We start from the raw sequence: 26,515 nt of genomic DNA, 5'->3' as shown, positions 1-26,515 counted from the left end.
CCTCTGCTGCCATGGTCCCCCCATGGGGTTTAGAGAGTAACTGGGAGCAGGGGAAGCATCAGGGCGAGCTTTGGAGCTGCCAGAGAGGGGAGGCAGGGACATGATCTCACTTTCCAGCCCCTGCAGCAGGCAGAGCTTGGGTGGCAGCAGGATGCAGGTACGTGTCCCACTGGGGCCAGCACTGGGCATGGACTGCTAATGAGGCTGGAGGTGATGTGGGCTCCTGGACCCTGGTCAGGGGTATGGGTGGGCTGGGGAGGGTAAAGCAAGGCTGCCTGTGCCCCCCAGCCCTGACACAAGGTCCGTTTTCACAAAGAGCACAGGGGGAGCTCCCCAGGAGTCAGAGGAGTCAGGGCAGCAGGGAGGGCCAGAAAATTTCTCTTGATACTTGCTAGTGTCCAAACAGGTGGTGGGGTAAAGACAGAATGCAGGATTGTCGCTATCATGGTGTTGCCATCCAAAAGCTGGATAATGCGCAGATGTGAATGTGCTCTGGGTCACTGTCCTGGTTTTGTTAAAAACAAGACCAGTTCTCTTTTAGTGAATTTTCCTTTCAGCTAAGTTTTTCTAAGTAACTGCACTTTTCTGAATTTAACTACATGTTTTTTGAGACACTCTTTACTCTGGACTGATAAGAGTGACCAACAGAATGCAGAAGAAGTCCCATGTTTAGATTTATTGCTATAACAATCAAGAAGACTGATAAGATTTCACAGGTTCTATTGCGAGAGGGGAGTATTTGCAAGGAGGGGTGGACAGAACAGGTTCCTAAAACTGACCAACTGAGCATTCCATCCCATACGCATCATACACCCTATAGAAGAGGGAGATCACGAAGGTCTCGGTCTCTTCGACCATGGCCAGTGTCTGAAGAGGACTCTGCCTGCTATCCCTGCAATCCAAGGCCTGAGGACCCTGCATCCCTAAATCCAGTTCCAGTTTGCTGTGAAGTCCCGCCCAGGACTTCTGGATGCCTGCCCTGCAGCTGCTGGAGCCACACCAGCTCCCAGCTCCACTGCTGCTGGAGTGATGCCAACTCCATATCAGGCAGTGCTGCTCTACCCTGGGACATTCAGGATTGGTTTTGTATATTTTATATATTTTCTCTATTTATTAGTAGCATTAGTAAAGCATTTAAAAACTTTTTTCCAACTTGCAAAGTCTTTCTTCATTCGTCCTTATCACTTTTTCCTATCTAAGGGAAGGGTGAGTGAGGGGATAACAGAGAGCATCTGCCATGGTTCATTGTTGCCTTACATTAAACCTTGACAGTCACAGAAAGAAGAGAAAAATTGTCGTACATAGGGTACCATGATTCAGATGGACTATTGTAAAAAATCACACCAGTAAACTGCATTGCCACATTACACCATTCTGACAATGCTGTGTATCTCATTCCCAGAGTATGGGAAAACCAGTCCGTCCTCGCAGCTGGGAGAAGCTTGTGTGAAATGCTGGGGAATGTCAGGCTACTTACTCTGGTTCTGTGAGGGGAGTTGTCTCATTTGGCTCATTTACTGGACTCCCGTCTTCATGATTAGTAATTCTTTCATCCTCTGTTCGCATTTCCACTATTGGCTCTTTTGATCCATCTTTCCTGAAAATTATTAAAAACGTCTCAGTCTCATGTCATCATACTAACCACATACATTGGACATAACTGATTACCAAGAACCCATCTCTCAAGTCGGCAAAGAAAAGGTAGAACTAATTATCAGTGACTTACACGACTGAGACCATTTAGCAGTGTGTTCCCAATTCCTTGAAGTCTTCAAACCATCCTGTATCCATGGTTACTTACCTAACTCCACAAATACCATGGATTAGCATCTCAAAAGAGTATTCTTTTTATTACTAAATAATAAGACGATGGCGTCTTCATGGGAACAGATGTAAATTTTCCTAACCTAACACAATAAATATAGGTTCTTGATGCCTAGTCATTCATGAACTTTTCTGAAAGTGTAAAGAGCCTTCATGTACACACTGCAGAAGTGTACTTTAATCTCCTGAGGCTGTGGCAATCCCAGCTGCCAGAATTGGGTAAAGAGCTCTTGTGTGATAAGAAATTAGCCCCTTCTGTTAGAAGAAACTTTGTTTCTATAATATGTCATATTCCTCCCATTTTAGGAACAAATGCTAGTTTCTTGCATGTAAGTGAATGAACAACTCTTGTACCCACGGGACAACGAATTGTAAGTAAGATGAAGAAGTGAGAACTGTCACTGCACTTTTGTTGGTGATATGGCCATGATATGGCAAGCACTGTTCCCTGCTACAGAGGTATTAACGATATTACTACTAATTAAAAACTTGCATATAATTTTACTCCTGAAAGACAGATCAAAGGATACCCAAGATATATGTGATATTTCCAAAATAAAACCTCTTTCCATGTCAACATATCTTCCCTATTCCTGCCATCAGATAACAAATTTTTTCCTGGAACTTTATCAGCTGCAGTCTTGAAACAGAGGGTAACTGAGATACAGACAAACAATCACTTTTATATTTCACAGATTATTTTCTGGACCTCTGATGTTCTAGAGAACAGTTAGACTGCTATGTGCCATAGCAAAGACCCAGCTAGACCCTTCTCTAGTTCATATTTCACATTTTTGTATTATTCCTCAGAAGATAATCTTTAAATGGGTTTGTGACAACCTTGCAGCACTTCCCCTCACCCATCCTTAGCAGAACAAAGGACCTTGTTATGCCTCAAATGTCTATTTTTTGTTACTTTGGGAGGAAAAGATAGATGATACCTCATCTTATCTCTCCCAAAGTTTTATGGCCATAGAGGCAGACACCTTGGAAAATAAGAGCAATTAACAGTGTTGCTGTGAAAGGCCTCATGGCCTAATTGGGATGATAGAGATGAACCATCTGTTGGACAACCATCTAGCAGAAGAAACCACAAACCAACAGCTACCCCTCATAGGCAAGACAACTCATTTCTGGTCAGCACCGTAAATTTCCCCTAGTTTGAAGACCCCAGACCCATTTCCAGAAGAGTCTTCCTAATTAGCATGAAGAGTGAGTAGAGGGAGGAGGTGAACTGCCCACATGTAAACGAACTGTGTTATAAAATGACCCCACAAGTCTTCAACGCATCCACCATCCCTTCACCAGACATCGCTGGATCGATAACCTGTGGAGTGGTGATATCTTACTCTCTTCTTCTCTCTCTCATATCTTAGTTTATATCCTACTCTCTCTCTGATATCTTAGACTTTCTCTCTCTTTTCCTTTTTCTTGAACATATAAGCATAACATAATTTTAAGTTCTGCTGATAAAGTCTTTTTAAGTTTTGTATTTTAGTTACTAATTGTTGCCAATCCACCATTTGTAGAAGTTCTTTTGCTGTCAATGTATTGATAAGTTTTGTGATATTATAACATAATTTTGCCAAGTCACTAATAGCTGTAATTTGTATTCTACCACGTGCTTTTAGTAAATTCGTAATTGCACCCCCGGAGTGACTGTCTGTCATTCACTTGGCATTACCGCATGGAATTACCCAGAATTAACTCACACCTGATCTGATCTGTTGAGTCAGAGTGCGTGACGCGTTCAGAGTTAACTCATCCCTCATCCTATCTGTTGGGACGGGATAAGGCTGTTACAAGTACAATAATCCAGCTAATCAGGAAGTATCTGGAAAACTACCATCCTCTGGTAGGTATCCTCAAGGAACATCTTTGTGCGGTAATAAGAGTATAGGGCAGGTAAATATGTAGCCAAGAAGTTGACTATGGAAGGATTAATGGGTAGAAGTTGAAAAGATTCTGGTTATTTGTTAAAAAACCCCTGCATTATTTGTGCTTATTCACATCTGCAAGTGAAATTCTACTTCAGTAATATCTACTTCAAGATACACAAATGGATATAATGCTCATTTCTGTAGATGATGCACATGACTGTCATCGCTACCTCAAATCCGTGAAAAGACTATGGATCATAGTAGGACTGGTGGAGGGAACAGTAAGTTCTACTTAGTTTGACTGTACGTCTGCAGTCTTACAGACAAACGTTATTGCAAAACCAAAAGCCTAAAAGAGATGTTATTAGTGAAGAGTGTTCACATAAGTTTGAGAAACTGATCTGTACAAAAGTACAAACTGTGTAACAATTAAACATTCCACAGACAGGACAGAGATTTGTAGGAAACACATTGTATTATTTCTGTTCCAGGTGGCTGTGTGTGTGTTACATTTTATCATCTACATTCATTACATATGGAAAATATTCAATGACTATATATATATATCCTACAATCAAAATGTAACAAATAAACATACCATAAACCCATACAAAAATCCAGAATGCAAACTGACATATTTAAAAGCGTGACATGTCAGTGTCTTTTAGGGAACTGCAGTTCACAGGAAACAAATTCAAATTTTGACTCTTCACGCCTGTCTTGAAATTTTAGCCTGACAGTTTATTTATGCTAAGAACAGTCTCAGATATTTTATGATCTAACTGACTGAGGATCACCCCAACAAGGAAAGAAATGTAATTAAACAAGTTAGTTGTTTTTGCAAAAGAAGTGTCATTGAGGAATTAAGTAATCAGCTTCATGCTATTCTGGGACAGCATGGAATGGCATTTGGGTATGAGATGTTGATAGCATGGTATAAACTGCTGTCAAGTGACATTTGCAACTTTAGCTCCCTAGGATCTTCCCATTCAGAAAGGGCCTGTACACCAATTCATACTTGGTCACTTCCTGAATGTCAAATCAAAGCATAAGCTGAAGTGCTGTGCTCGATAGGAAAGGACAGCTGAGTCAGAGCCAGAAGCTTCACATCTTGATTCTATTAACCCAGGCGTGCTGGCTGCATATAAAAGGAAAAATGCTGTTATTCCTTCTCTTATTGTAAGCAATGGAGAATTAGGAAATAGCTATCTTATGGCATACCTTCTATTCAGAAGCATTATTTGATGTAAATACTATGTCCCTGACTATGATGAGTTTTGTTCTATGGAGGTGTTTCAACAAAAGGATTGAGAACCCAACCAAGGAATGTAATCAAGTTACCTAAGACACAGTCTCTGAATCCAGAACTAAAACCAAAAAAGACATTTATACCTCCATTGCCATCCATGAAGAAGCCCAATATGGCTATGAATAAAGAAGGCTGTGAAATATGATCTGCTTTACAGGCATCTGGGGAAGGATGGATCTTGGAAGCTGCAGGACAATGAACTGCAAAGCCTGACTATTAGGAGAGCTACAGCACACAGGAACTGGAACAGTAAATGTTATTTAAACCACATAAAGAAAGCATTCTCACAGATATTACAGTGTATGGATAACAAGTCTATCAGATGAACATAATGAGGAAAGTATGCAATTTTTAGTTAAATAAGAGGAACTGCCTAAAATGAGGGACAATAAATAATCCTTTCTCCAGTTTACCTTTTGTAAATGTTTGGTCTTTAAAGCACCATAATTTTATGCAATCAGTACTTGAACTGTTTTGCCAGAGATCTCACTATCCACTCTTACCATTTAAGGAAACATATTTGCACATAAATGATGGGTTCATTCACATTTGTCTGATGAAGTAGCCACTATACAAGGGTATTTGTGAGAATCAGGATTGTTATTTCCCCACTCATGTTTAGCAATCATTCACTGTTGTTATGAAGAGCAATCACACGAGCATTTCACCCACATTCAACGCAACAGTCCTATTTTTAAAAATCAACAATACATTTTATTCCTAAAGACTATGGACAAAATCCAAGATTTTCCATCAAGCGCTATATATAAGAAGAAAAACTCTTTCACAGATTGAACCTGATAATATGTCCTTTACTCCCAGATTTAATGACTGTCACGACCATATGCTGCGATTTTGGGTATTAACAGCTCAAAGACGGATCGGCAGAAATGGAGTTACAATGATCCGTTGCATGTTACTCATAGATCAAAGATCTGCCTATAACTATTAATCAATTAATGAATTATGACTGACTTCCTTTGCCTCAAGCTACAAGAGTGAAGTATGGCAAATGCTGCCTTTTTTTTTTTTTTTCCCAATGCATTTTTCTTTTAAGGCAACACAAACAATTCTATACATTTCAGTGGAACATTTTTCCAAGTAACAGAAACATTTTAGGACTTCCCCTTGCCACCGTCCAAAATGGCCACAAAGTTAATGCAAGTTGGACAGCCAACTTTTTCTTTTAATGTAGTTTCCAAAATATATGATTAATACTCACAAGTAAGCTGCCTTTCCTTCTTCGAGTTCTTTACTTTTTCCACTTGAACCACTCTTTTTCCCACAAATCCTCCTGGTGAGGCACATTAGCAATCCACATTGTCGTACAAAGAAGCAGCTAACATCAGTCACAACCAGGATTAACAAAAGGGCTGCCACTCCCAGGCCAATGACAGCACCAAGTCCAAGACCATTAAAAATAGTGTCTTGAAGGAAAGAAAATTAAAATTTATTAATAAAATTCATCCCAAAGAGTACCATTTGCTAAAGCTTTTAAGCTGTAGTCCAGAAGACTAAAGGATGTTTAGAAATGAACCATTCAGAAATTAATGAAAATAAACCATCACGAAGATTAAGCATTTATACAACCTGATATAAAAAAAAAAGCACAAAAAAGAAATCTTTTCTATATAATATTTTCCCAGTGCTAAAATTTAAATAGGGTCACAGAGCATAAATGACATTATTTAATAACAAATAACATAACATTTTAAAATTCCAAGACCACGAGTATCATTATGCAGCCTAAGAAAATAATTTTAAATGTCCAGCATATATAAATATGCTGATATAAGTAGTCATTTTCCACATTTCAAATATAATTTATTAGCAGTATTGCTAAACAGAATTACTGGAAGTTTTAAGAAAGTGCTAAAACAGTATTTATTCACGCAAAGTCATTTTTTTGAATTAAAGTAGAATGAAAAAAAGTCTCCAAAGGAACGATCGTTTAATCTGCAAACAATTGCACACACTTAGTCTTAAATAAATGAGTATGAGGAAAACTATGTATATTATTAAATTATCATGGAGTTAGGACCTCATTTTGTATAGTCTTGTACCTTGAAAATACATTCCTGTACTTCAAAACAAACATATGCCACACCTGATTTTGCCTTCTGTATTTGCATTATGAAATCTGATGCTTAGCTATTTTTACTTCATTACAAATCTCAGGGAAAAAAAAAAATAAAATGTTTTGACTTAGTTGACATTTCCATAAGAGATACAGACTGTTTTCAATAGTGTGATTCTCAGAAGAATAGTTATTGTGTTTGTGAACTCAGATGATCCTTATGAAGGAGATGACTTGTATCTGATCAATAAACTAGGGAAGAAAAAGGTGCCACCTCAGTAACAGTTCATGCTAGTTCAAGAAGGTGTCAGTCTAGTTCAGAAATCCGCTCGTGACAACTGGTTGGTGTGAGGTTATGTCCTGAGCAAACTCCACAGGGGAGTGGAACTGGGTTTTTTGCACCTTGGTGTTGCACATCAGCACTGCATACTTAGTGGTACAATGCCTTGGAGTCAGCAATGCAGTGGCACATTCCCATTTGCATCTACGCCTGTTGCCAAAACAAGAGCAAGATTTTTCTGACAGGAAGTTATTTGAATCATGTCATGACACCAAAACTTGATATAATGTAATATAATATAAATGTTTTAATGGGGCTATCACTATCATCTTCCTCTTCTGCCTCTACCCCTCCCTGATACAATGTGGACTGTTTTTAAATTAAGAATATAATTCAAGCTTTCATATTTCTGTGTAAGTAATTTTTAAGAAAATATCTATTTACCCTTTCAAATATAACACAAAAATTATTTTCTTGAGAACTTCTAAATCAGTGCATGCTAACAGAAATATATGCTTTGTTAGCCTATGTGACATAACAAATGGAAAAGTGAAAGATTTTTTCAAAAGAAGAACCTTTTAATTCTTATGCAATTGATTCAATTGTCTTTTGTATGGTTTGATTTCTTATAGAACTATTTTTCAGAATTCTTTTGTACAATAAAACAGAATTCAGAGGATATATATTTACATGGATGGATAGGCAGATAAACTGGCAGATATTACTTCAAAGTTATTTTCTTTTCTTCAGAACGCCTTAAAAAGCACTATGTAAGTAACAAAAATAATGGTACCGAAATAAAACAATGTATCATTTACATATTGCCCCATCAGCAGTGTTGGAAGTTGACATTTCACATTTTCTTTCTTTATATAACTTCTGAGACATCTTCCAAAACTTACTTTATCTATATATCCACCCACCTATCCAATGACTTCCTTTCTAAACTTCAGTCATTTGTGTTTACTGATATGAATCATCAGGAAGGTATAAATATTTAATTCTAGTTTTTTGAAAAAGCTCATGTTTGAACAGATATAGAGTCCCATTCTTGAGACATTATACAGCAAAATTTTCCTCCCTATACCATGTTAACCACTAAATACAACCATGGAGGATAAAAATTATGGTCTTTTAATCCACATTTTAAAGGGTTTCAGGGTTGTTTTGTTGCTGTTGCATTTTTAGGATTTTTATTTTTTTTTTTTTTAATGAAGTGTTAAGAATTCTTTACCATGGGGAGGTGTGTTTTTCTCTGATGTAAACAGCATTTCCATTGTCACTGGAACATTGTGATGTGGCAGGCTTCCCACCCTGAATGATTCAGTGACAGAAAAGCCTACACAACATTTTCACTGACAAGTGAAGGACATGTTTATAATACAATATTGCTCTTTTGCACAATGATATTCATGTTCATTTGCTGTTGTGGGGAAGACTTTGTTTTTCATTTTTATTCTCCTTGGTATTGGTGAGACATCTGAGACCTACATACTTGACGGTTGCATACTTTTCTATTTCTTTATGATTGATAATTTCCTTTGCATTCAGAGTTCTCCAACCTTACTACTGCCCTGTTTGCCCCAAGTCCTATTTTTCCTATTTGCAACCCACCTGTTCCTACAGGTATCTGTTCCACAGCATTTGAAAGTCTGATTTCTTATGATTGCCACTACTTTTCCAAATATTACATCTGCATTTCTCTCTTTCACCTCCCACACCCCAAAGAATGGCAGGAACATGGTCACATCCTCTGGCGGGACCTGGGGCATGGCTATCATCAACCTTCTCACCTCTCTTAGGCTCTTCATATCCTTTCCTCTTCTAAAGACAGTCAGAAATTGGACCATTATGTGTTTTAAAAGCATCTGCACTATGGTATATTTTTAATATTCATGAAAATATGTAAAAGTAATTTTCTAAAAGTTCATCTTTGATTTAATTCTGTTCTTGCTTAAATTATTGGGACTTTGTACTGGTCTATCTTCTTCCACAAAGTCAGCTGTAAAACTACTGTCAATTACATTCAAAGCAGACTTTGGCTTGTCCTGACTCCTTTCAAAAATCATATCTTAATATAGCTATGGTATCACAATAATGTGATTTTTTTTCTTAATAACTTATGACACTAGAAGTACTAATTCTGTGACTGGACTACATGTTAACGTCATGCTGCCTACAGCCTTCCATCCAACTTTGAAAAACACCTTTGTTATCAAAAAGTTTTTCCCTAAATGAAATTCCTATTAGCTTTACTGTGATAGTTCTTAAACAATGCCAAAAAGCTCACCATAAGCAGCAATTATTTTTTTTTTTCAGTGTTCCTTTATGTAGCAAATGGACTCAAAATACAAGTTCCACTTCATGCTCTACAACAATGATGTATTTATACATTATATACCTTCTTTTTCTAGTTGAAAACACGTTTATTTTAAAGCATAAAAGTTTAATGTTAATGTGAGAGACTCAGTTCTTAACAATTTTGTGAAAAAGCTTATTGTATACCTGACTTAGTAATTTAATCATAGTGGAGCCTTTTAAAACACTGCTTGGAAAAAAAAAATAGTAACTTCAATAGTTCTGAATAAGTTTTCAGAATAATTTGTCAAAAATATGCTAAATTTAAACTAATATGCTTTGTGTTATATAGAATGTGGCATAAACAATATAATACTCCTTGTCATGATAATGAGGGAAACGGTCAACTTTAAACAGTCACTTTATTAATTCACTTCTTCAAATAAGTTCTTGTAAATGAATAGTTATGGAAATAAAATTACAAAACTTTCAGAAATGCGTTAAAAAAATGAAACACGTTTCTGTAAATGGCAGGGAAAGTGCTGGCAATTTTCAAATTCTCACTCGTTTGATAAGTTGCATTTCTAACTTCTAACAAAATAACTGAACATTTTTGCACAAATCATTATTTGAATAATGGGAAAGAACAATGAAGAACTTTCGCAAGTAAAACAGAATTTCCCAGAGAAGATAAATAACTGGAAAGATAAATTTTCTGGACCCTCAAAAGTAAATTCAAGGTGAATTCTTTTAAGGAGTCTCTGTCAGATACTCTAAACAGAAGCAGGCCCAAAGAGAGAGCCAGCATCTACATTTGTGTATAGAGTGTATAGATACATTTTGTACACAGAAAAATACAGCTACTGGTTCTGCAAAAATAGCTGGGAATCTAATAGGCAACATTCATCTATTCAGACTGATCTTACATGAATGTTTGTCCTTCAACCAAAATTTCTCTGTACTCTTACAGAATCCTATATATGTAGTTGCTGGTACAATAAAATAATAATTGCAAGTGTTATACTAAGTACTCTCCTTGAGCAGGGGGTGGTTGGACAAGATGACATCCACATGTCCCTTCTAACCTCAACCATTCAGTGATTTTAAGGTTTCTTGAAAAAAACAAAAGTTAGCATTTTTTTGTGCCTTTCTTCCATTTGCAGGCATGGATTAAAAGGATAGATAATTCCATGTAGCCTTTAGCCTTTTACAGTAATGCACATTTTTAAGAAAAAAAAAGCAATTCTATTAAGCATTTCCCTATGCTCTTACGGGAGCACCTGGCAGCTCCATTTGAAAGGCTGTGAATCAGTGCACGGGGATATTATGTCTAAGTTTGTCCTCTCTTTCAGGTCAGTTTGAAGCTAAAGTAGGAACTCTCTTGAGCTGAAGTAGTTGAAAGTTACGAGCTAGAGGATGAATCTGAAAATATTGCACTGGATAGTGGCAGAATTAAAAAAAAAAAAAAAGTCTTTTCTATTACCTTCTTGAACTGCCCTGTTATATTGACTCTTACAAAGGTTGTTCAACCATGACAGTTATTTTTGCACTGAATACAAATGTTGTCTTTGATTTTATATCTGAACTGGAACTTTTCTTAGAATCAAAGGCTTCCAAGGATTCTATACTTATTAAAACCCTCTAAAAAGATAGAAAGCACAGATCTTGAAAATTACTAGCCATTGACTAGCATCCAAACAATTATGACGTAGTATGAAAAAATTAAACAGCTTTACAAGCTTTTCATAAGGGTCTAAAGCCAAGACCATTGCCAGAACAAGCACTGTGAAGCTAAGGATCAGGTGGAGCAGAAAGGAAGGATAAACATTCAAACAACAAGCACATAATGAGAAAAACAAAAGCAGCAACAGAAAAAGGATTTATGGAAATGTTATAGAATTCCAGACAGGTAATAAGCATCTCTAATACAGGTCCATCCCAGATATAAAAATGTATACTATGAGGTGTGTGCTGGAGGCAGGGTATTGCAAATACCCAAAGGATGGTTCTTCCTTTCAAACATTGCAATTAATCATTTGTTTCAGATCCTTTTAAACTTTTTTTTTCTTTCTCTTTGGGGATGTAAGTACATTCAAATTTGTGCATAATAATTGGAAATAATTTCTCAATTGATAGCAGCTAAAAAGAGTAATTCCTCTTTTAAAAATAATTGTGTCTGATATTTATACTTCACTGTCTTTAAATGCTTTGCATTTTCTCATATTGAAAATGGATATATCTAAGTTGTGGGACGTGCATAACTTCAATCACTGCCTGTCAAAATATCTTCCTCCTTCCAACAGGAAATGTCCAAGAGGGGTTTAAATGGAGCTGTTCTGTGCTCTAGCTACTTAGATGTGGGTGATTGGGATGCAAGGACTGTGTGGCACCCAGCAAACCTCACAAGTTACAGGTACCCAGAGTGAACTCCATCTTCAGTAGCATGTGAGGGTAGCATGTAGCCAACTTTTTTAGTGAGAATCATATGATGCTGGCAGACAATATTAATTAGAAGAGGAACCACTTCTTAGCTTTGTTCAAGAGCTTCCCGTTACTACACACTCCTGTGCCTTATTGAGATAAAAATCATGAGATGCAAAAAGGAGTAACCAAACACTGATCCCTCACCACTACACAAACAAGCTCTAGTAATTTGGCTGCCACAGCCAGAGCTGCATGAGCTGCTTTTAGCAGTTTAAAACAATAAAATTTGGCTTTTAAGCCAGATAAGTGCCCAGCAGCTACATGTCTACCTTCCAATGAAATAAAAATATCAATACAGTTGCAGCATCAACTTTTTTAAAAAATACTCTGATCTATTGCAAACCTTTACTGTAGAAATATATAATGCAAAAGAGACCATGACAGTAAGTAATCTTCTTTTCTAGACCATTCCTTAACACAAAAAAAATGCTAATAAAGCTATAATTGACATTAATTTTAATGTTTTTTATTCCTCAGGGAATTTTCCTGTAAGTTTCTACTAGGACAGATACTGCTGAAGGGCAGTGTACAAGCACACGATGATATGTGCTCTGTACTGCAAGACTGAATAATATGTTCTGACACACTTGACACACAGCTTCGAAAAATAAGGGGACAGTATTATTGATCCTGATTTAACTAACTAAAGAGAAGGTTTCCTCTAACTTTCTTCTACCCATAAATGACATATCTTCTTTGTCTACCATCTCTAATGAAATATGAGCCCAATTACAGCAGAGTTTCAACGGTTTCACTGGTATCAAGAGGAGCCACAGACGACACACAGAAGGGATCGGCATTCACAGTCAAGGGAGCCTGTGGTGTCACCAGGATTATCAATTAGAAGAGATGGGAGCCAGTAAAATGAGTACGTCTAAAACGGTATCAGAAATGCTGTGCTTTTCTGATACTTACCTAAGTGAGGGAGATTTTCTTTATTATGGCAGATACAGTCTTGCCAACAAATTTTCTGAAATTACTTTTTTCCTCTAAATTTGACTGGAAAATTTCTTTTATTATGACTCTTTCGGGCTATTAAGTAAGACACACTTGGCTTCTTATTTACTCCAATGGCCCTTTACATCACTTTTCATATGAAGGTGTCTTAAACAAAATGTAAATAAAATAGCTAAATAAAACAAATGTAATGTAAATATCAACTTGAGTATCAACAGTGTCTTGTCTGTGGGTGCTGAGGGATAAGAAGAAAAGGAGACGATGTCAACTAGAAAAATTGTCCTGGGTTGTGAAAATGTTCTTCAGAGTTGTGGCTTATCATTTTTTAAACAAAGTTTTAAAAATTACTCCTGGCATTATCAAACTGTCTCCAAGCAGCCTCTGAAGCATATCTAATGTGCCTAAAGAGTTCTCAGGTAGCTACAGCTTCCTCTTTCATGTATTTACTCAGTCACCATAGTAAAGAGAATTTTTTTACTATTACCAACTTCTATGGGAAGCCCCAGAGAAAACTGACCAGAAGTCCTCATTCTTTCTGTGGGAGAAGCAGACACATAAGGCTGAGAGAGGAAACAGACTTCTAGAACTGGCTGCTTCACCCTTCAGCTGGCTGTTTGACACAATTTTCCTGGTATTTTCAGGGCAGAAAGTGAGGGAAACCCTCCAACACGTGTGTTGGAAAGCAATGCCTTCTGCATTTGAGAAAGAAAAGCTAATGGGGAGAGCAGAGAGAACACAGCATTGAGGGGGGAGAGGTTGTTGCAATGATGGCAGCTTTGTGGAGTTTGTGGCATCAGCTCTGTGCCCAGGTTTGAGGTGGCCTCAGGGAAATGACTCAGTTTCTGTGTCCCACGATTCTCTGATCAAACTGACAGCATATTTACTGAACATGTCTCTTAGAGGAATTTCCAAGAAGCTGTGCAGATTAATTAAGATAGGCATGGGTATTGAAAACGTACACTTATGTGTGGTTCTAGTACTGCTATTACATAAAAGGTTAAATTATTTTAATTGCATTATTTGGGAGAATTCAAAATCACACTGTGCACATACCACAGAGACCTGAGATATTTTTGCATCTTTATACTGGATGACAGCTGACACCAGAGTACTGTAGTCAGGAGACCTGAAAAAAAGTCGAACTACGTTGGGATTGTATTTGAATTGATAAAATATTTCGGGTTTGACAGTCCTTTCTTTTAGCTCTTTAAGACATAAGCAAATGTAAACACAACAGTTTTGATAAGTATTACTTGGAATAATATTTTAAATGTATTATTGTTTTACAGCATTATCGACAAAAAGAGGAGTTTATTATTATATGTGCTGCCAGTCTGTGATGCGTGTTTTCACTTGAAATGCTTACACTGGTACAACTGCAGTGTGAGTATCTGAAAGCGTTGTGTACCAATATAGTTTCTCCCAATATAAAACACCTGCCTTTTGTGATATAATTGTTTCGAGCAGGCAGATCAAATCAGTATGAATCAAGTGCTCAGGCTCTGTATTTATACAGACATTTCACATACTTGCTCCATTAGGGGGGGTAGCATGGCAGCCACCCAGTATAAACCAAACTAAATATTGGGGAATTCTAATTTTTTGTTTGCTTGTTTGTTTTTGTTTTTTGTTTTATTCACTATTGGATAAAACACTGAGGTTTACTGTTGAAACAAAAACATTTATATAATGTTAAAAGTCTCTTCAGTTACAAAATATATTCAGTAGGTAATATAAAAAAACAGTATTTATCAGCAATAAAGAAAATACAGATAGAAATGCTTTAAGTAAGTATTCTTTATTACAAAAAATGAAGACAAGTTGCAAAAACTAAAATGAACTTCGAACAACACATGAAAGATGCACAAATTTACATACACTTCTTGACACTGCTCAGAAAGATGCTGAGGGACATTACATTTACACTATGCACACATTCTTCAGGGAGAAAGCAGAAAGATGACAGCAAGTACTGCATACATGAAAGAAATCAGTGGAGCAAAGTGGTAGTGAAACATGAACGAGATGAAAAAAAATGCCGTTGTTTCACAAATGAGAATAAACTGGTTTAAATTCAGATTTTTTTCTTGCCTTTCATACTGTTTTTGAAACAGAAACTTACAGAAACTGCAGTGCTTGCAATATTTTTCACAGAAGCAGTTTTTAGTACATTGTATATATTTTCAAATGTAATTCTGTTGGAAGTATACACTCAGTAAGATTTACTTCACTTGTATTAAAGCTCATTTATGTATTATAATTAAAATGATATGAAAATAACACATTAACTAGAAATTGTCTCTGAAAAAATGTTAAATGTAAAACAAATATTCACAGCTATTAATATCATACAGTGCAATGGGACTATGGTGGCAAGAATTACTACTACATTTCCTCAGGACTTTAAACTGAATAAAAATGAATAGAATGGGTATTCCTACCTCAGCTGTTTGATGTAGTTTTTGTAAAGCATCTAAACTTAACATAGCTCTCAAGTGTACAGCTACTGTTTCTGAGCAGGCAAAGTTGGTATATTCTCAATACTTGATTTTTTACACCATTGGCTTTTTTAGGATGTTGTCATTGGCATCACAAGGAATAGGATTTTCCCTGTGAGTTTCTGCCGCTTCTACATTAAGGCTGATAAATGTGTACCAAAGGAAAACTGAAGATTCCTTATATGCCTGGAGAAATGGGATGGATGAAGTACAATGTGATAAGCTCAAAGGAGCTCTAGATGTAGCAAAGATTTGAGTGATGTCATTATAGACCTCAGAAGCCACATTTGTCTTGATATTGTTCAAACTACTTCCCAAAAGTAAGAGTTTTTTTTTCCTTTTCTCCTAAAAATCCTGATAAAATGAGCAATTAGAAATCATCCACATACTGGACAATGGGTAGAAGATTGAGGCTATTGGCACAATCACAAATTGTATATGAGTCTCCGTTACCTCTTTAAAAAAATAAAATTGTTCTGTTGGGCTTAATTAATTAACTTTACATTTCCAATAGCTCCATGTGAGTGGAGCTATTCAATTTAGGGAATGAGGTTTGCATGCTGGGAAGTATACATGGTAAGGTCCAGGAATCTTACTAAGTATTGGTCATATGGTTACTTATTTAATTAAACCATTATATCTGTTTGTCTGTTTTAAACTGTTTTTACATGCACATTATGCATTTTTACATCAGTGCTTGGCTTTATAATTCTATCACGAAATTAAACTGAATGTTATTTTGTTGCTTGGTAATAATATATTTCGTATACCTCATAAAAGCACACATATTTTATTTCCAATGTATGCAGTATATGTGTCTTTCTCTGGACAATATTTTTCCTCTTTAGCTAGACAGCAATTTATATTCTAATAACCCTACTGTAATAAATTAAGAGTCACATTTGAAGTTGTATTATGAAATACTTTAATTCATGAACTATTTCTAAATGTTAGGAACTTGTTAAAACTCTGGAAACAAGAAAGACAACAAGTAAAATCTGATTAGGAAAGAAGCCACCCTTAGACTCAAAAGGTTGTAAATCTAAACATTTAAAAAATACTGTTCCTTGGAGATATACTGCTACATCACAGAATAATCACCATCCTTTTTAAGTTTCTGTGGCATCAATTTGGATTTAAGGGATAAGTTCAATGTAGAATATTTTAGGACTTCAGTCTTACAGACAGTTGAATATTAGCATTTCAAAATATGTAACAATGTTGAAAAAATTGTAACATTTTACACTGTCAATCATAAGACCTAAAATCGCTTTCACAATTACTGCATTTAAAAGAGCAAATTTACTTATCTAACATCTAAGTACTAATGACAGCAGAATATTAAATTCAATTTGTGAAGACATATTTATCATTTTAATGCAGTTTAAACTACAATTTTAAAGCTGTTCAGTCTATACCTACCAATTATAATTTAATTTGCCAATGTCTCTTTTCACATTTTCTTGATTCTTGTCTGTAGGAAGACAAGATTTTAAAATCTTCTTTATCTTCCTACAGATTGTACAAAATATGGTAAAACAATCTTATTCTCATTGTTTCTAAAGATAGAATAATGAAACATTTTTAAGGAGAAATAGAAACAAAACTGTATTAGTTATTCATCTCAGGAGATACGTGACAATCCAAGGACATTATTCTCTTCCTCTTTTTATGTCTCGTTACAGAGGTTTTGGGACACTGCCCAGAGCTGCCTGACTCAGCTGTCATAGAATCTCTATAATATTGGCTTAACTCATCCTTTTTGGACTTTGATGGGAAGGGTAGGACCAAAAGAAAAGGATGATATTAAAAGTACCTGATAACCTCGAAGTGCATAATGCAGAAGAATATAAATTGGAACAGACCTACAATTTCTCTCATTTAACAGGGAAAACTTATGTACTTTCCAGCTGAAGCTACTATCAGTTAGAAAAAAAGATAAGTGATCCAAATTCGTCTCATCCCACTGGCATTGTGACACTAAGGATAAAAGCCAACTTGTCATTTATAATGTATATTTAGCTTCTAAAATTTCTCAAGGCTTTTCATTAGCTCTTTCACAATACATTTGGAGATTTCATAGTCAATCACTCCCTGTACTCTAATTCCTGTCTCATCTTCTTATATACCTATCTGCAATGTGAGAATGACTTGCTAAGATAATAAATTTATAACTGGGAAAGAGTACTTCTAATATTTAACCAAAGTAGGAAAATGACTTAGAAATTTTCATTTTTCTACTTTTATGCACACCTGTAGTAGTCTCCTGCATCACTTTATGAAAAAAGTAAGAACAAGGACAAGATATGACAGCTAAAATATATAACAAAATGTTTAGTAGAACAGCTTTAAGGTTTCAAATTTTAGGAAATTAGGAAAATGCTGCAAAACAAGCAAATACCAGAATCGGACTGTCTGTGCAATCTTAATGAGGTCTCATTTTATGTTTCATTCTATGACACTACCTAAGTTTTACTGAAGACCTTTTAATCCAGTGGCAGGTGCTCACTAGTTGTGGTTTTATCTGCAATATGGTTTTCCTTATTATTCAAAACAGCACTCTATTGTGCTCACAAGACAAATTTTTGTTTCCTTATATGTATCCAGTCCCTATCTTACAATAAGATCAAAATGCAGAGTGACATGACTGCAGTCAACAGCCTCTTGAAAGTATTTGCTGCTCTCCCGGTTCAACAAGGAGCCTGAATGATTGTGCGCCACTTTTCCACTGCAAGGTGGGAAAGCGCTCCTGGGAGCAGAATGTGGTGGCTTGTGCTGAAGCACCCTCAGGAGAGATCAAACAATTTGCTTTTGACTATTTGTGAACTTAGATTTTCAGAGGCTTCTGATGAGGCCAGACTTAGTCAGAGTTTGTTTTTTTTTTTTTTCCTCCCCTTGGGAATACAAGCAGCATCTACTTAGTACATATTTGCCAAATGTCAGTTCTCTGATTGTGAGTAGAGATGTACTTGCAGGATTTTTTTGTTACTACAGGGAAAAAAGTGTCAATAATGACAACAACAAATGTTTTCACTATCTAGTTTTTAGAACTGGTTAGAAAAAAAATAAAGCCTCTTGCAAAGTTCCTGCCAAGGTGATTCTTCCCCTAAGAAAATTTAGCATAAGCAATAGCACTTGTCAGAGATATACTCAATTGAAAATGTGTTCCCACACATTAAAGTTTTTAATAACTTGTGTAGCCAGCAGTTCCAAATCCTCTTTATCACAGTTAAAGAGAAAAGTTTCATTTTAAAAGATAACTCAATGTCAACATCCCTATCCTTCATTAATGATGGTCTGTAGATTCAATAAGCACTTAAGCATTAAACAAATTGTTGTGTGGGTTTTTTTTTGTTTTTTTGTGGTTTTTTTGTTTGTTTGTTTGTTTTTTCCAATAAGAATAACACTTATTAAACTAAATAACAAAGTCAATGCATACATTCTCATTATTTGTGCATGGAAAAGCAGACTTTCACCCAAATGACTCTGACTAGGAACCCAAAGTTTCAACTCTTAAAAAATTAGAGAAGAAATGTTATTTCTTCACCACGTGATGCACATGTCAATGTAATGCAGTTCAAATTAATGGCAAGGCATTAGGTTAAAGTGATAGAACATAGTGGCAAAGGCTGTGGATAAATAGTGGCCCCCTTTAACACAGTGAGAGATTTTCTACAGATTACAATGAACCAAGCATTTTTAGAATAGTATTTGCTGAATTTCAGATACTTCATTATACTAAATTTACTACATTAAAAAAAAGTATTTATATCAATAAATTATGTCTTCAAATTCACACACGTGCATTCTAAAGACATCTCACTTGTGACATAGGCCAGTTTTCTGAAATTATTGTTAATTGTTTTAGGTGAGAAGAGGTTTTATTAATGGTGTTTTAAAGTAAAGACTGCCCAGAATTAATTGAAACTGGCAAAACTGACCATAACCACTATTTCTAAGAAATAAGAATATTTTTTACACTGGTGAAGATACACAAAATTTAAATTTCAAAGCTGTTAGATAATGGTATTAAACTCCAAAAGAAATTACCTATAAGGGGGAAAAAGTCAATGTATACTGTTAATTTATTATATTTATTATGTTCAGTCACAATTTGAAGGGAAGGATATTAAAACAAATATTTAGTTCTACCTCAGCTCTAAAGTTTACTGCTCTCTTAGCATATTCTGTGTGTAATAGAGGAATAAACTTAGTCTACTACATAAATTCTAATATCAGATATATGCAGTAAAATGTCTCTGTGGACTCTTACTAAATTAACTTTTTTTTCTGAGGTTTTGTTTACATTGTTCTAGTCACAGATTTTGTAAACCATTCTTTTAACGTGTAAAATAGGGAAAACTACCTTTTCCCTTCCTTACTGTCGGTCAAAATTGAGCCCCGTTGATCCTCAAGTCCAACAAATGCCATGAAATGGAATGTGGCACCATTAGAGTCACAAGAAGTGAGTTTGGTGGGCAGGGACCTATTTTAAGTGCTGTGGCATGGCTGCAGAGAGGCACAAATAAATTATAGGAAATTAAATACTAGGAATTAAAGGACCTCAGAGATTATGAACTAGGGAAGAAATGTTTGTTTATGTCCACTAGAAAGTGCGAAATGTCTGTATTAAGTGTAGATTTTTAAGTACATCATGGAAGGAGCAAATATAAGCACAACTCTATGAAAAAGATTAATACAGAATCAAAATGCTCTCATGAAACACCAATTGATGGCGTACCATGAAAGCCATGTGGCTCACAATGGTAAAGTTTACGCATAGATTTCTTTTAATCAGAATATAGTCAAGAAACCAGAATCCAATCACATTGATTAAATTCAGTAAGTCACATTCTCCAACTTGTGTCAGACAGAAAAGCCAGGTACCATCTGCTGAATTTGTCTCAGAAATTACAAGGTTTCTAAAAAGCTAGATGAAGAATTTTGCATGCACAGACTGAAGTAATTACAGTATTTAGGATTTTAACTAGTAATGGAAGCTTTAGAAGAGCTGTAGAAAAGCAGGGGGTTTTTTGTTTGTTTTGTTTTGGTTTTTTTGTTGGTGGTTTGTTTGTTTGTTTTTAATACAGGTCTATGTTTATTTTTCTGTAAATATAAAATTAAGAGGGAAATGAAGAAAACATATCGATTGCCTTATGAGCATCATCAAAACATGCACCAGAAACTTATAACTACAATGAAAGAGAAACCAGCAGCGTTCAGCTGCAGGGACTGGCCTCCATTTTCACGTTTAGTAGGTTCACAGCATCTATCTGTGTGGATAAGAATTATTACAAAAAATCAAGAGTGTAAAAAAAAAAAAAAAAAAAAGAAAGGAGACAAAAGTAAAAAAAAAGTTGATAAAATATGAAAAATAAAGTATCAAAAGGAAAAAAGTGACAGTGGAAAAGAAAAAGAGAAAAAATAATTTAATATTTACATTGTGGCAAAGACAATTGCTTGAAAGACCTTACTCTAATAGAAACATGAAATCATGATTAAAGTTTGGATGAAATTGTAGACATTGAAGTGCTCTGGGCAAATCTAGATGATAAAGTGTTTTTAGCTTACAGCAAGAACATGCCCTAACACTGAAAACAATGTTCCTTTCCAGGATGTGATGAGAAATGGCTCTTACTCAGCAAATTATAGTACTAGTTTGCAAAACAAAAGCAAGTAAGTTTTGTAGTTTTGAAGTTTTGGATATTAATAAATCTGACTGGCGTGATTCCTACCATCTCCTACTCTCAAAACTTGAGATTTTAAAGACACATTTAATCTCTTCTCTTTACTCTCTTCTGAGTTTCAGAAAATAAATTAAAAAAAAAAAAAAATTCCCATACAGCACTATATGCTGAAGACTTTGCTTTACACTTTTAGTTCAGAATTATGATATGAACAAAAGTTAGACAAAAGTCTTCATTTTCAAATTTTGATTTTGGAATAATAATATCCCTCTGCCTATGAGAAAATGATGCAGGTACTTCATAGGGCAATGCTACAGCTTTTCCTTGCCTTTGGAATATGATCAGAGCTGCAACAACCGCAAGGCTTTTCTTTTTGACTACAGCATTTTGTTCTTCATTTTAGATTTAACTAAAAACCTAAATAATCAAAGCTGTAGAAATAGACTAAGCAATCTTGTAATGTACAAAGCTGTACAAAAGAAGTACTCATTATGGTCTTAAAATTTCTGATCCTTGGAATGGAAATTTTACCTTTGGAAAGATCTTCAAACTCCTTCTGTGCTTTTCTTTTTCTTTCTTGGTTTAAATTTGTTATTGTTACCCAAGCTGGTGCAAGGATCAAGGGCCAGAAAGTTCAACTATTCTTTCCCCAGTGATTCCCATTGTTAAAGGTGTGTAAATTTCTCATACAGTATTTTCCTTACTGAACTACAGAGAATTTTACTTCTATACTCAGATATTTATTTTTTAAATGTTTAAAAGAATGTATTGTTTTTGAAGCCTCTGTTCTTTGGCAAATTTAGTGAAATTGTCCACTTCACTGAAAAGTTATCAGAAGACACAAATTATTGGAAGTTTGTGCAGGTATACATACACACATACATGGATGTATGTGTGGTCATGAGCCATAGGTTGAAAATAAGGCCAAAGTATTAATCTTGAAGCATCAGTACATAACATAATTGTACAGTCTTTTTCTATAGGTTTAAACAGGCAATTTAAAGCCCCAAGTAATGACTTTTACTCCTAGCTTAGCAGCCTTTCTAGTTTTTTCTATGGAAAGAGGCTACAAAAGAAGCAGATGACTACAAATGCCCACAATTCTCCTAATTTAACTTTTAATGAATGTAACATAACTTTTCCTAGAGCTAAGAATAAGTACCAGAAACCAACTGCTGACATTACCCTACAGCTAATTGCCTCAGAATGTGGCTGTGTTCCAAAACACACTGGACCTGGAAAGGGTTTCTCTTCAACTGAGCTACATATGATCACTAATGACTAATTTTGGTTACCATCAATTCTGCAAAATACTGAAGAGGGAATATCTACAGTATTTTCCTTGTCCATTACCTACAGAATTGTCGACTAAGTTAAAAAAGCAGACAGTTTATATCTGCAAATGCACATAGGTTACTGATTTTGTACTGAGACAAAAAGTATCACAAACAGAACTTAAAGTCAACCTGACCTGAACGTTGTTCTTGCTACTGAAGTGAAAATGAGGAAGGAAGAAATTTGACTTGGTTTTATGGGAAGATGAGATGTAAATAGAAACCTAGAAAATAAACACAGTAAAGATATCATTGCCTTTAGAAACGTAAGGACACGGAGATGTGAGGAAATTCTGGAGAAAGGATCAGGTCAGGGAATACTTAAAAAAACTAGATGGACATAAGACCATGCACTTTTGTGGTGGGGTACAGAACAAGAATGAAGAAGGCTGCTTCTTGACTTCACTGATGCATGGTCAGGGTCAAGTCAACCGTTCTGGAGAAAAGGGAGGTTATGCCCCCATTCAGAGCAAGGAACACTGTCCTGGGGAGTTTCTTGCAGCCCAGGGGCTGGGATTGAAGGGATGTGAGAGACAAGGAGAGCACCTGCAGCAAGACAGTCTGCTGTTTGGTAGCAAGAGGTGACAGGAACAAAAATTTCCTGCAGCTACAGAGTTGGAATCATATAGAATTTATTTCTAACCAAAACCAATCAATTAATTCAGTGACTCAGAAAAAAATTAATGGGCTGAGCCTGAGAGAAACTTGTGGACATCAGACAGACTTATTTCTATTTTTCTGAATTTCAGTTTCTAGATTAGAAAGTTCATTATCCTAGAATCTATTCTAATAGAACACTATATAGCTCAAAAGCCCTCCTTTTGTCTATGTAATACATCATAAAATGTATATACACAAATTCAAATACATATACATGCATGCATACCTATGGCACTATGGAGCTACTTTTATTGTTCATTCACTTTGACACCACTGGAGAGTCTAAAGCTGCATTTTTCTACAAACTACTAATAAAAAAATCATGTTTGGTATCATCTTTGCTACTACTGATGCTGAAAGAAGATACCATGTATTAGATTGTCCCTCTTCACCTACATGATTTTAAACATTGGTGAAAGACATGTGAAGGGAAGGAAGGAAGGAAGGAAGGAAGGAAGGAAGGAAGGAAGGAAGGAAGGAAGGAAGGAAGGAAGGAAGGAAGGAAGGAAGGAAGGAAGGAAGGAAGGAAGGAAGGAAGGAAGGAAGGAAGGAAGGAAGGAAGGAAGGAAGGAAGGAAGGAAGGAAGGAAGGAAGGAAGGAAGGAAGGAAGGAAAAGAGAGAGAGAGAAAAAGAGAGAGAGAGAAAAGAGAGAGAAAAAGAGAGAGAAAGAGAGAGAAAGAGAGAGAAAGAGAGAGAAAGAGAGAGAAAGAGAGAAAGAGAGAGAAAGAGAGAGAAAGAGAGAGAGAGAGAAAGAGAGAAAGAGAGAAAGAGAGAAAGAGAAAAAAGAGAGAAAGAGAAAAAAGAGAGAAAGAGAGAAAGAGAGAAAGAGAGAAAGAGAGAAAGAGAGAAAGAAAGAGAGAAAGAGAGAAAGAGAGAAAGAAAGAAAGAGAGAAAGAGAGAAAGAGAGAAAGAGAGAAAGAGAGAAAGAGAGAAAGAGAGAAAGAGAGAAAGAGAGAAAGAAAGAAAGAAAGAAAGAAAGAAAGAAAGAAAGAAAGAAAGAAAGAAAGAAAGAAAGAAAGAAAGAAAGAAAGAAAGAAAGAAAGAAAGAAAGAAAGAAAGAAAGAAAGAAAGAAAGAAAGAAAGAAAGAAAGAAAGAAAGATGTGAGATGGGAATACAAGTTTTTCAAGAATGTGAGATGTTAAGAAAAAAAAGTATTCTGACAGTTCATGGAGCACTGGAAGGTAAAAAGCAACAACAACAAAAAAAACCAGACAAACAAAAAACAAACAACCAATATTGCAAAGCAAGAAAAATAGGTCTAAGTGCTTATTATTCCCAAATGCTTTTTCTCATTCTCCTACTACTGTGCCAAGTTATTAATTTATAATGAAGAAGGAAATTCTTCTGATAAACACAACCTGCAGCCACTTTTAATATATCTACTGGCTTTCCACAGAAAGAGCACTGACTGAATAAAAGCCTTTGGAAGACAGCACCTGCATTAATATTCTGCTACTAATTTCTGAAAATGTATCTACCATTTGCAGAAAGTATCCTCTTTTAACACCCTCCATTTAACCTTAAGATTAATTTAATATAAAACTATAGAAGTGTTTTTAGGTTGCAATAGTAATGGTTCAGAATAACAGCTGATTTGGACACTTTTGTGCCAGCTGCATGGCACATCGACAGGATCTCTATTTCTGCCCTGCTGAGAGAGAGCAAATGGACCCAAACAAATGGGCTGCAGTGTCAGTTCTGTGAGCTGATGGAGTTTGGTTCTTCTCAACAACACCAAGTCAGAGGGTTTGTTATGGCTGCAGAGATTAGTTAGTCTATGTTGTCCTAACACTGATAAAGACCTAAGAGCTAAGGTACACAGCTCCTTTGAGAATCCCATTTTATCACATAGGACTAGAAGCAGCTTAACACTATAGAGGAGCCAGAACAAAAATTTCTAAAATATCACAAATCTGTACTTAAAATCTGATAAAGACTTAATTCAGAGGCAAGTACACTGACGTCAGAGTTAACACCTGCCTGCAAGTACTGCCAACTAATATTCTTAGTCAGATATTGGAATACATAAAATACTACATTTAAGACTATTCCAATCTGTCTTCAAAGCATGATTCTTAAATACATGCTCATAGGCCCGGGTAAAAAGCAAAATACAAAGATGGAATTGCCTACTGTAAAAAATTACTCAAAAAAGTAGGAAGTAAAATCACACATACATAATTTACAGTAATGTATATATGCATATACATTTACACATACATGAATAGATTTATACATACATTTATTTAAGGCAAAGTGTTTTAAGAAGTTGGTTCACCGAGTATTTCTCAAGGTCATTGTAAGGTTCCATTGGTAAACCCTTCGGAAAATCAGGAATTTTTTATCAAAAGGATTACAAATTCTGAGGAACTAATCACAAATTTGAGTGATTCAGTGAATAGTGTGTGTTTTAGGCCTAGTAAGAGAAATTACAAAATCAAGTGGACCTATAGTTGAAGGCTACTGAGGCCAACCATGTAAAAATTTAAAGAAATGTCTGTCACGTTTATATACCTCACTGGTGCCAGAGAATAATTTGCAGCCTCAGGCTCCTTCCTAGACCTAAGACTAGTAATGGAAGATCATCATGTTGTGTTATTACAGAATTTGTCTGCCAGCCACGAGCTGGTACTTGCTCACACTTCCTTAGCAAGCACAAGTTGTGGATTCAGTGCCCATAGGAGCTGTGTATTCACTTAAGTAGAATTTTAGCTTCCAGTCCCTGGCCTCAGGGATTACTACTTCCGCCTTATATTTGGTGGGTCTTGAAAGCACAAACAAGCTCCTTCTACAGGAATCAGAACCGAGGTCTTAATTCTTGTGACAACCTCCATTTCCATGGTAAGCAGCCATTAAAGGACACCAAATATATCTTTGCTTCCATCTCTCTTCAGTTCTACGATTCATTGCATTAGCTTGTACAAATTTTCACCAAAATATTTGCTTAGGAGATCCAAAAATTCTCTTAGGATAATTAATATCCATGAGTTTGCATACACAGGATCTACAGATATCTTCTTTTTAAATTACATTTAGAGCAGGACAGAAACACTCAGTTCAGCTGAAGTGACATAGACCTGGGCACATACAGATGAAAACCTTCAGGAGACTTAGAAACTTTTCTAATAATTACATAAATAATCAGGAAGGGAATCTCAGTCATGAGAAGCAGTTAAGTGAGCGCAGGATGCAGATTTCATTCAAAAGTCTACCTAATTTCACTCTT

The 26,515-nt window shown here is 35.7% G+C and overlaps 1 protein-coding gene across 3 annotated transcripts in view; it reads right to left on the bottom strand.

Moving 5' to 3' along the window:
• NCAM2 (neural cell adhesion molecule 2) overlaps positions 1-26,515 on the bottom strand; it is a 295,266-nt gene that overhangs the window by 11,100 nt on the left and 257,651 nt on the right. The window contains exons 16-17 of one of the 3 annotated variants that reach the window (XM_065843953.2): positions 6,236-6,440; positions 1,478-1,597 (exon numbers count right to left, since the gene is read on the bottom strand). In XM_065843953.2, coding sequence (XP_065700025.1) covers positions 1,478-1,597; positions 6,236-6,440 — 325 coding nt within the window. Of the gene's footprint in view, positions 1-1,477; positions 1,598-6,235; positions 6,441-20,788; positions 20,881-21,019; positions 22,853-26,515 lie in introns of those variants that run through there. The other 2 variants (XR_011739702.1, XM_071810071.1) reach the window with 2 other exon arrangements.

Source organism: Patagioenas fasciata, chromosome 1 (assembly GCF_037038585.1).
Source record: "Patagioenas fasciata isolate bPatFas1 chromosome 1, bPatFas1.hap1, whole genome shotgun sequence".
In the NCBI taxonomy this organism is placed as follows: domain Eukaryota; kingdom Metazoa; phylum Chordata; class Aves; order Columbiformes; family Columbidae; genus Patagioenas; species Patagioenas fasciata.
The sequence above is the reverse complement of the archived record's forward strand: the minus strand, read 5'-3'. Positions and strand labels throughout refer to the sequence as shown.